Source organism: Trichechus manatus, unplaced genomic scaffold (genome assembly GCF_000243295.1).
Source record: "Trichechus manatus latirostris isolate Lorelei unplaced genomic scaffold, TriManLat1.0 scaffold00130, whole genome shotgun sequence".
Taxonomy (NCBI): Eukaryota; Metazoa; Chordata; class Mammalia; order Sirenia; family Trichechidae; genus Trichechus; species Trichechus manatus.
Window position 1 is genome coordinate 5,315,803 of NW_004444066.1, and position 11,481 is coordinate 5,327,283.

General features: G+C 38.6%; 1 protein-coding gene across 1 annotated transcript in view; it reads right to left on the reverse strand.

Moving 5' to 3' along the window:
• The window catches only part of STK32A (serine/threonine kinase 32A), a 171,553-nt gene that overhangs the window by 23,102 nt on the left and 136,970 nt on the right, over nt 1–11,481 (reverse strand). Inside the window, exon 7 of the mRNA XM_004384932.1 lies at nt 7,602–7,699. Coding sequence (XP_004384989.1) covers nt 7,602–7,699 — 98 coding nt within the window. The remainder of the gene's footprint in view (nt 1–7,601; nt 7,700–11,481) is intronic.

Sequence of the window (11,481 nt, forward strand, 5' to 3'; positions counted from 1 at the left end):
GAGTGGACAGTAATGTGAACAAGATGGAGTTCTCAGTAAAGGTGACATGAAGAAAGGTTTAATTCTACACATGGTATGTCGGTGTTACTCAGGGTACCACGAAGTGCCAGCGGTTGCACCCTGAAAAGAAGATTAGGCCAATTTTTTTTTTTTTTTTAAGTAAGGCTTAAAAATACCTGCCACGTAACACAGTTTATAAAGAAAATGTTCTACATTCTACCTTGGTGAGTAGCATCTGGGGTCTTAAAAAGGCTATGAGCAGCCATCTAAGATACTCCACTGGTCTCAGCCCTTCGGGGGCAAGGGAGAATGAAGTAAACAAGATACAAGTGATACACGGCCTCCACCAGACTGAGTCCAGTACAGCTAGATGGTGCCCGGCTACCACCACTGACTGCTCTGACAACAGAGGGTCCTGGATGGAGCTGGAGAAAAATGTAGGACAAAATTCTAACTCACAAAGAAAGACCAGACTTACTGGCCTGATAGAGACTGGAGAAACCCCAAGAGTATGACCCCCAGACACTCTTTTAGCCCAGTAATTAAGTCATTCCCAAAGTTCACCCTTCAGCTGAAGATTAGACAGCCCCATAAAACAAAACAAGACTAATGGGGCACAACAGTCCAGGGACAAGGACTAGAAGGCAGGAGGGGACAGAAAAGCTGGTGATAGGGAGCCTAAGGTTGAGAAGGGAGTGTGTTGACATGTCTTGGGGCTGCTAACCATTGTCATAAAACAGTATGTGTACTAACTGTTTAATGAGAAATTACTTGTTCTGTAAACCTTCATCTAAAGTACAATTAAAAAAAAAAAAAGGAAAGACACCTGCCACATTCTTTTTATTCCCTTGAAACTCAGATAAAGGACCATAGCTAAATCATTTGTCTCAGTAATGGTAATAGTGGAAATAACCCACATAACTGAATATCAGAAAAGGAATGCTAGCTGCCTTATCACCATTATCAGTGTTTAAGGACGGTTTCCTAGCCAAAGCACACTGTGGTTATCGCCAGGTGATTAATTCCATGTGTACCATTAAAGGTTGGGGCAGGTCTGGCATACTCAAGCTTCCAGGATTAGATGCCTATGTACATGTAGTTTTTTCACCAATTTTTTTTCTTTCCTTCAATTCATTGTTGCATCTAAATCTATTATTTCTTAGACATTTAGAAACAAAATGATTTCATAAACTTGATTAATGCCACTAAAATTTGATAACTGATAAATGTCACACACAATTAGTTTAATTTTTTTTTTCCCATTTACTTTGGAAGATCAAATGACTAAATTCAGCATTTAAAAAAAGATGGCCTTTCAGGTCATTAAAAATAGTCTAACTGCCTTTTGTTTTATATAATAACTTATTTTTCTAGTTCTAGATTTTAAAATTTATGTTAATTCATCAACTACCAGGATGGTATATTTACTTATTTACCAAATATTTACTGAATGCCTAGTATGTTCCAGCACCTCTGTTGGGCACAAGGGATACAACAAAGAACAAGGTAGACATGATTTCTATGTTAGTAAATCAGTTGCCATCAAATCAACTCTGATTAATGGGGATCCTGTGTGTATCAGAGTAGAACTGTGCTCCACAGGGTTTTTAATGGCTGATTTTTCTGAAGTAGATCTCCAGGCCTTTCTTCCGAGGTGCCTCTGGGTGGACTCGAATCTCAAATCTTTTGGTTAGCAGCCGAGCATGCTAATCATTTTCACCACCCAAGGATTCCTTCTATATTGGTAAACCTGTTGCCGTCGAGTCGATTCTGACTCATAGTGACCCTATAGAACAGAGTAGAACTGCCCCATAGGGTTTCCAAGGAACACCTGGTGGATTTGAACTGCTGACCTTTTGGTTAGCAGCCATAGCTTTTAACCACTACACCACCAGGGTTTCCTCTCTATTGGTAGAGCCTATAATTTACTTAGGGAAATACATAGTTACAGAGACCACACACACACACTCCACTCAAATGAATGGGATATGTGCTAAAAAGAAATATTAAAGTGTGCAATGATAGGATATATCAAATAATTCTGAGGTAGCATATAAATTAAGAATGAGAATCTAAAGAATGGACAAGTTAGAAAAGGTAAGATAATAGAAGGGAACAAATGAGGTGTTGTAATGATAATCATATTTCAGAGCACAAAGCAAAAGCATTGCAGGTAAGCATGTACTATTAATGCAAAAACTACGTACTTTCAAAGATCCCTGGGATGCACAACAATTTGTGCTCTACTGCTAACCTACTGTGGAAGAAAAGGCCCAGCGTTCTCCTTCCATAAAGATTACAGCCAAGAAAACAGTCAGTTTACTATGTAATGCATGGGGTTACCATGAGTCGGAACCAACTTGACAGAAACCGCCACCTACAACAAATGTACCTTTAATAAACTAAATATTCCCAAATAATACAAAACCATAAAGGCATAGACCTTGCCTTTAAAACTGCAATGGAATAGCTGGGAGACAGAGAGATGACAAAGCAGATACACAGCTAAGGACACATTCGTCAAGACAACAATTAAGCTGAGGAACCCAGGATGTTTTCAAGCACAGTTTCTCTTTGAGGCGTATATTTTTCTGTAAATAAGAATTTGCAAATGAAGATGAAATTATTGTTTAACACCCTTCCTCTGTGGTTTAGTTGTGTTGATACTGGTAATTAAATGTTGACTTCATCTTTCTCAGATATGCTATACTTTGAAACATAATCGCCTACAGTCTAGTTGGTGATTCTTTCCTAGAATGTGTCAAAATCAAGTTGTAGTGCTTTGTTCCTCTATTCATTCAGTATCTTTTATTAGGAACCTATTAAAAATTCCATACTGTGAATAATGCAAAACTATGTAAGGCATGGATTTTGCCTTTAATAAATTTACAATCTAATAATTTAGAAGATATAAACCATAAAATGTCTATAACCAAAATCAAACTTGTTGCTGTCGAGTTGATTCTGACTTATAGCAACCCTATAGGACAGAGTAGAACTGTCCCATAGGGTTTCCAAGCAGCGGCTGGGGGATTCGAACTGCCCACCATTTGGTTAGTAGTTGCACTCTTAACCACCGTGCCAACAAGGCTCCATAAAACGTCTATATATCCCCCAAATTTGTAAGGGTCAGACATTCATAAAATAGATCAAATCCCAAACAAAGAAAATAGGTTTAGGTGTTCTGATCTCAAAAGTTGCACTTTATCGTATTGAATGAAAAAAAAAAACCAAAAACTAAATCTGATAAGAAAGGTAAAGCACAATTCTATTTTTGCTAAAACAATAATAATAATGTGCATACACACACACACACAATTTTCTTTATAAGAAAAGGAGAAAAGGTTTGGAACTGAATACAGCAGACTATTAATTCTAGGAGGTGGAATTGGAAGGCCAAAGGGGGTTTTATTTCTTAATTGGAAATTTTCCTTGCCTTATGAATTATGGTGATTTTTATTTCATTTATGTTCTTTTCTATATTTTCCAATAGTTTTAAGTTATAAAGGGTCATAAAAGAGATAAGCACATAAATGTTTGGAAGAGACATAGATCACTTTAGCTAGAAAGATAAGAAAAATTTCTTTAGAGTAGATGTTATTTTGTGATGGCCATAAAGAATGAGTAGGACTTGGATAGGAAGAGACCTGCAGAAAAGTTATCCCCACAAAGGGTTAGTCAAAAGAAATTTGAGATCACCTGAATAGTATCTTTTCTTAGAAATGTTCAATATACATTGGATGAAAGATTCTGAAAAGCCCTGCAGTCAAGACACATCTTTAACTTTATTCAAACTCAATTTAGCAATTCCCAAACTTAATCGGTGGTGCACACCTCAGCTGCTAACTGGAAGATCAGAGATTCGATTCCTCCCAGAGGTGTCTCAGAAGAAAGACCTGGCAATCTACTTCTGAAAAACCAGCCTTTGAAAACTCTGTGGAGCACAGTTCTGCTCCGGCACATGGGATTGTCATGAGTCAGAAATGACTCGATGGCAACTGTTTTTCCAAACTTATTTGAAGAGTCTTTTTTTTTTTTTTTTTTTAAAAAAAAGAATACCAGGGCTTACCTTGGGAAATATATTTATAGGCAAAGGAGCAAGAAGTGAAAAAGCACAAGGGATGCTGTGAGAAGAGGAGGAAGTCTATAGAGGCCACGTGAGTTCATGAAGGCACAGGACTGAAGCAAAATCTGAAAGGTTAACCTGGTTGTAAAAGGCAAAGAATGCCAAGCTAAGAAGTCTGAAGGGTCTGTGTGTGTGTGTGTGCGTGTGTGTGTGTGCATATGTTAAGCACTGGGGAGCCACAGCATTGTTTTAAGGTCAGATTTGTGGTTTAGAGAAATGAATCTGGTATGGCGACACATGAGATCACAGGGAACCATCAGAAGCAAACATATAGGGAGGAGAAAACATAAAAGCCCTCTTATAGACACGTGATACTCAAATACAGTGCTGGGTAGGGGGAGAGCATGTCTGAGGAATAATAGGAAGTTTTCAACTCACTACTCAACTTTTGTTTAGTGTTGTTGTTAGGTGCCATGGATTTGATTTTCGACTCATAGAGACCCAATGTGACAGAGCAGAGCTACCCCTTAGGGTTTTCTAGGCTGTAATCTTTATGGGAGCCACGCGGTGAGTTTGAAACACCAACCTTTTTGTTAGTAGACAAGCACTTAACCATTGCACCACAAGGTCTCTGCTTGTTTTGCTTAGTGTCTTATAAAGATGAAGGAAGAAGAGAATTGCTCTGAGTCATAGAAGGGGGCTGGAAAGAACAAAGAGTGATGAGAAAGCTGGCTAGGAGAAGAACTTGGGGGTGAACTGGGAAAAACAGAGGTATGTCTACTGTTAGATGTTATTTGCTGACATAAAGTCAGCCACCGACTCATGGTGAAACCATGCACCAAGGAAGGAAATGCTGCCCAGTCCTGCACCATCCCATGATCAGCTGCAGACTGGGCCATTGTGATCCACAGGGTTTTTACTGGCTAATTTTCTAAAGTAGATCACCAGTCCTTTCTTCCTAGTCTGCCTTAGTTTGGAAGTTCCATTAAAACCTATTCAGCCACACACAAGCCTCCACTGATAGATGGGTGGTCACTGTGCATGAGATGCATTAGAGATAGATGATGTGAATTCTCTTTCCCAGTTTCCTATATAATCATCAGTATCATACCTAGTTCTTTTTAAATTTTTTTTGAATATTTTATTGTGTTTTAGGTCAAAGTTTAGACAGTAAATTAAATTCCCATTCAACAGTTCATACACAAATTGTTTTGTGACGTTGGTTACAGTCCCTACAATGTGTCAGCACTCTCACCATTTCCTACCCTGCCTGCCCCGTTTCCGTCCATCCAGTTTCCCTGCCCCTCCTTGCCTTCTCATTTCTGCTTTTGGGTAAATGTTGACCATTTGGTCTCATACAGTTGATTGTTTGAAACAGCATATTCCTCACAGGTGTTATTGTTTATTTTATAGGCCAATCTATTACTTGGTTGAAAGATGACCTCTGGGAGTGGCTTCAGTTCCAGGTTAAAAGGTTAAAAGGGCAATAGTCTCGGGGGTTCCTCTATTCTCTATCAGTTCAGTAAGTCTGGTCTTTTTACGAATTTGAGTTTTGTTCTTCATTTTTCTCCCATTCTAACCAGAACCTTTATTGTGTCCCTGGTCAGAATGGTTGGTGGTAGTAGCTGGTAATCTTCTGGTCTCAGGCTAGAAGACGCTGTGGTTCATGTGGGCCATTAGTCTTGTGGACCAATTTCTTCCTTGAATCTTTGGTTTCCTTCATTCTCCTTTGTTCCAGATGGAAAGAGATCAATAGTTGTATCTTAGATGGCTACTCACAATCTTTTAAAATTCCAGATGTTACTCACCAAATTAGGATGTAAAAACATTATCTTCATGAACCAAGTTACGCCCATTGACTTAGTTGTCCCACAAGACTGTGGTCCTGAGCCTTCAAACCCATTAAATCAATCCCATGAGGTGTTTCCATATGTCTAGGAAGATCCTAATGTGCCCCCTATGTGCTTTATTGTATATACAAATATACCTGCAGCACATACAAACATGTATATACATATGCTCACAAATATACCTGTACATACACACACATATACTCCTATATGCCTTCCCACACCCATCCAGCATATATATCTACTTATGTAACCACTCACACATTTTTTGCTTGTTATTGCTGTTGTTGCAAGATTGTATGTGTTATAGCATTGATCATAGTTGCCCTTCATTTTTGTGTATCTCTCAGCGTCTTCATTTACCTTTGTCAAGTTATGCTGGCTTCCCCCATATTGTGTATTACCTTTCCCATCACCAGAATTATCATGTCCTTACTATCTAGCTACCCAGTTCTTTTTCATTGGATTTCTTTAGAAAATGGGACAAAGCTCACCAGAAGATGGAAATAGGTAAGAGCTGAGGGCCACCCGTGGAATAGCTACAGATCTGGCTTACAAAGGTATTCCTCTTTTCATTAATTTGAATTACTCATCAAAATTTAACTATGCTTAAGGATATTGTTGTGACAATCTCCTCAGGGAAGAGAGAAGTAAAAACCATGAACAAAATAATGTTTAGGTGTGAACTGCATTCTTTGGAGTGAATGAAAAACTGATACAATTATGAGATCTACCCTTTGATTGTTTCAGAATCATTTATCTTTACTTTCCTGAGAAAGACAAAACCATTGGGCCATGAAGAAACAGCCCCAACTTCTAACAGTTATTATTATAAGTGAATAAGCCAAGTAGTTGTTTGATGGCACTTTTAATGTAGAAATCATGGCGGTATGGGACCAATGAAGAGGACTATTGACAGAAGTAGAATTCTGGGATGGCTGAATAGGTGAATGATGACTTGATACCCAATTCCTGAGCTCCTTGGATTGAATAAGCTCTTAAAGTCAGGAGACAGTAGTCTTCAGACCCTTGGTATTAGAGGAACCACTGATTGCATCCATTACCAGCACATTGAGAGCATACAACCTTTGGGGAATATTTAATATTATGCAATAGTTTGCAAAAATAGTGCAAAAGATAAGTTTCATCATACTTGTTTTATTTTCTTAAAAAAAATTTCTTTAATTTAGGACATGCTTCCTTTAAGAGACAACTACTATAATTTGCCAGTGAAGCCAGAATGCAGGAGCCAATGACAGATTGGAATCAAAACAAGACAGGGCATGAATTATGTTGTATTAATAATTCACATTTGCCTTGCTGAGGTATGTCTGAATTGGAGTTCTATATCATGACTGCAAAATCACTTCCTTTATACAAATATGTTTATGCAAGATACTTACTGAAGTGTACTCACCTCCCCACTTCGAGAGTTTATAATATCCATATTATTCATTCAGTTTTCTTTATCTGCTTAATTTAATGTTATTCACATGCCTGGTCTCATATGTAGTGACAGTGAATTAATCTATGTAGAAATTTCAAGGGATCTTATCAGCATCACATGGCATAGCTGCTTTCAGCTCCTAAACAAAATACTTAGTTCTTAGCAAACAATCCATTCTTTCATTCTAAAATGGAACTTGTTGAAAGAGTAACCAAAGAGAAATGCAATTTTACCATACCCGGCCTCTCAACAGCTCATATGCCGTCACGCCCAGGGACCACCAGTCAACAGCAAAGGAATAGCCTGCTTCTCTTCTGGAGTTGAACATCTCAGGTGCTGAAAACACCGAAAAATTAGGCCAATTTTACTTCTCAAAACATTAATAAATCTATTTTACCAATATGTGCCCCCAAAGGAGAATTGCCAAGGTGAAGGTCATAAACACTTTTCTGGTTGTTTATCAACGATTGCTAGATTGCTCACAGAAGGCTCAAACTTCTAATTTCCTAATCTCTCTCAGTAGCCTCCTTCATCAACCAACACACTCATGCATGCACAGGCCTTCATGGACAAATTCGTATTTAGATCTACATTCTTAGACCCTAACACAAATTGGATCTCATCAGGCCCATGGATGCTGCTGATCCTGAAATCGAGAAGGCTGAGTGAGATGTTATATGCTGCTTTGATTTGGAAGGTTTATGCTAAAGGATCTAAATTTGTAGTATGGTTGCAAATAACGCTCACAAGTTGGTGTGGTGCACATTGGATTGGCTCTCCATCTCAGAGTCACCTGTAAGAAGCAAGGGCAGCACCTGCAGCACCCTGCTGGAGTGAGGAAGGGAGAGGACAGGGAGTGGGTTCTTTGGGAAATATGAGACTTTACAACAACTGCGGGGCCTTTACACTTTATAACCGTAGTTGCTTGAACTGACTCTAATGGAAGGCAGAGCTACAAGTCAATTATACCCCCAGACATAACCCCCCATTTATGTATTCTTTAAGCACTTTGACCCGTTGTCTTCAGTAGAACCTTCTACATACCCTTCCAAGCGCATTCCCAACGTCTAAGAGGTGTAATAAGGGAGAAAGAAGCACAAAGCAAGGGTAGGTATCTTGTCTGCTTGTTCACCACTACATTCCTAGTATCTACTACAGAAGCTGGCATTCTGAGTCACTCAACAGAAATATGTAGAATGAATAAAAAAAAAAATCAATTAACCAAGCAAAGGATTGTGATCATTAGCTCTGGAGCCACACTGCCTGGGTTTAAGTCCTGCCTTTACCACTACTGTGATTGGCTTATGAGTCACTTGGCTGAGCCAGAGAATCCTCAGCAATATCAGAATGATAAGAAGGAGATCTTTATGCAGTTGAGAAATTAAATGAGATAATGCCTGCCAAAATCTCAAATGTAACACATAGTTGATGACAAGCTTCTGTAGTAAGGTGCTGGCTCTGGACAAAGGACGTTGGGATGACAATTGACCTGCACACCCAAGCCTCCATGCAGAGTACACATCTGTGTCATTCCCAGGGCATCAAGTTCTTTCTAAGAAAAATGCCGTGGATATCAGAGAGGTAGAATGTTGACTTTCCAATACCCAGGACTGACCCTGACGCTGAGAGTCTGCTGTAGCAGGACTAAGTGTGCCTCGCTCCCCAATGAGCTCTCCTTTTCTGCATTACTGCAACCTTCCTGCAAGTCTCAGCTCCCATTGTAGTTTGGGAGATAACAGCCCTGCCTCCGCAATACCCCACCAACTGGATGGGATGGACTATACTTAGGCTTTCCCTTATCAGTATCTCAGTGCAAGTCATCTCATATAGTCCCCCAGGTCTCTCACTCAGAGAAGCTGCAGAGAACTCTGAGGGATAAACAGACCCAATAAGGGGCAGATTAACCAGAAAGCAAGATATGTACGGGCTTACAGTAAGCAACGTATGCACGGGCTTAGTTGTGTTTACTAACTAATCTGTAGTGCAATTTCACATGGGTTTCACCACATCAAAGATGTGGTGAAAAACAGGTAAAATTGTGCACTACAGATCCGGAAGTATGCACAAGTAAGCCCGTGCATACCTTGCTTATTGGGTAATCCATCCCTGTCCAATGGGCTAAGAAAATGCCTAACAGAATGAACATTACTCTGTAAAAGCTATGCATCCAGTCACCTTGGATCACCCTTGGAGTCTGTGTGAGTATTCTTTTTCTCCTCTTCTACTTGTTGTTTTCAGGCAGGAAGACATTTGGGTATGCATTCACTCATTCAATAAATATTTGTGGTGTGCTAGGCAATGAGGGATTTGGGTAGAAATTTAAGAAAAAGATCATGACAACATACAAAAGTGGAACAGATGAATAATTCTTTGAGCTCCAAGTAGCTTAAAAATGAGAGCATAAAGATATAGAGGGGCTTTCATCTACCTTTCAGGAAGATCCCCTACTGCTGAAAGGTTACAAGTAGAGTTGGAGAGGGACTACATTTCCTTTAAAAGTCTTTCAGTATTTTGTTTGTTTTTTTCCAAGTATTTTTATACATACATTCAGAAAAGTATATAAAAGATGAAAAAACAATTTAACAAAGTTAAGGAAATGCCCATGTAACCATCACACAGGTCAAGAGATAGAATCTTGCCTCAATCACTGTTTCCTGTCCTGATCACAGCCCTTCTCATCACCCTGAGAAGTAACCACTATCCTGAACTTTATGTGAGTGGTGGGCTTACTATTTATGTATGAATTTCTAAACAATAGTTTAGTTTTGACTATTTTAGTTATAAGTACGTGTGTTCATATATACATACATGGAGGAGTCCTGGTGGCACAGTGGTTAAACGCTCAGTGGCTAACTGAAAGGTTGGCAGTTTGAACCCACCAGCCACTCCATGGGAAAAAAATGTGGCATTCTGCTTCCGTAAAGATTTACAGCCTTGGAAACCCTGTGGGGCAGTTGTACTCTGTTATATAGGGTCACAATGAGTCAGAGTCAACTTGACAGCATACACACACACACAGAGTAAAACTTGGAAAAGCTGGAAACTGGTGTAAGGTAGAAACCTATCAGAGAAGGGAAACTCAAATATTTTCCACTAAAACGAGCAACAGAAAAGTGGTAAGACTGTACCCTGTCAAAGGAGGAAAACTTTCGAGACCTGGAAAAACAAGGCAGTCCCACTGAGTTCCGGCTCTCACAGGTTTTACGATAGCTAGATAGATACATGGATAGATGATAGATAGACAGATAGATAGATCTATATGTTGTTAGTTGTTATCAAGTAGATTCCAATTCATGGTGACCCCATGTACCACAGAACAAAATATTGCCCAGTCCTGCACCATCTTCACAATCACTGGTATGCTCAAGCCCACTGTTGTTGCAGCCACTGCAATATATATATATATAAACCACAATGAAATACTATTACACACTCACCAGGTTTGCAAAAATCAAAAGGTTAGTTAATATCAAATGCAGATAAGAGTGTTGAGCAACATCCTTCTCTCTCTGTGAATATAGCAAACTAACCTTTTGATTGTTACAAACCTGGTGAGTGTATAATAGTATTTCATTGTGGTTTTAATGGGCATTCCCCTCATTACTAAACAGCTTGACCATTTTTTAATATATTTATGGACTACTTGGATTTCCCACACTTGGTTTTCAAATTTTTTAAAACTGGACAGTAGATTACTGTCAGGACATAAAAAAGGATCTCGTAACTATTTACCACAAAGTAAAAAGACTAATGGTTTGATGATGTTAAACAATAGTTCTTCATGTCAAAAAGTGCCACAAAAGCAAAAGTAAACTAAAATTTGGAAATTATATTTGTAACCAATATAATATACAAGGATTTAATATTCTTAACATATAAAAGACAAATAATTCTTTATATAATCAATAAGAATTATCTCAACAAGAAAAATATTAACAGCCTAATAGAAAAAAATGGACAAAGAAAATGAGCAGGCAATTTACAAAAGAAGAAATCAAAGAAATGAAATTTTTTTTTTTTTAATATTTTATTGTACTTCAGGTGAAGGCTTACAGAACAGATAGTTTCTCATGTAACAGTAACACACATGCTGTTTTATGACATTGGTTAACAACCCC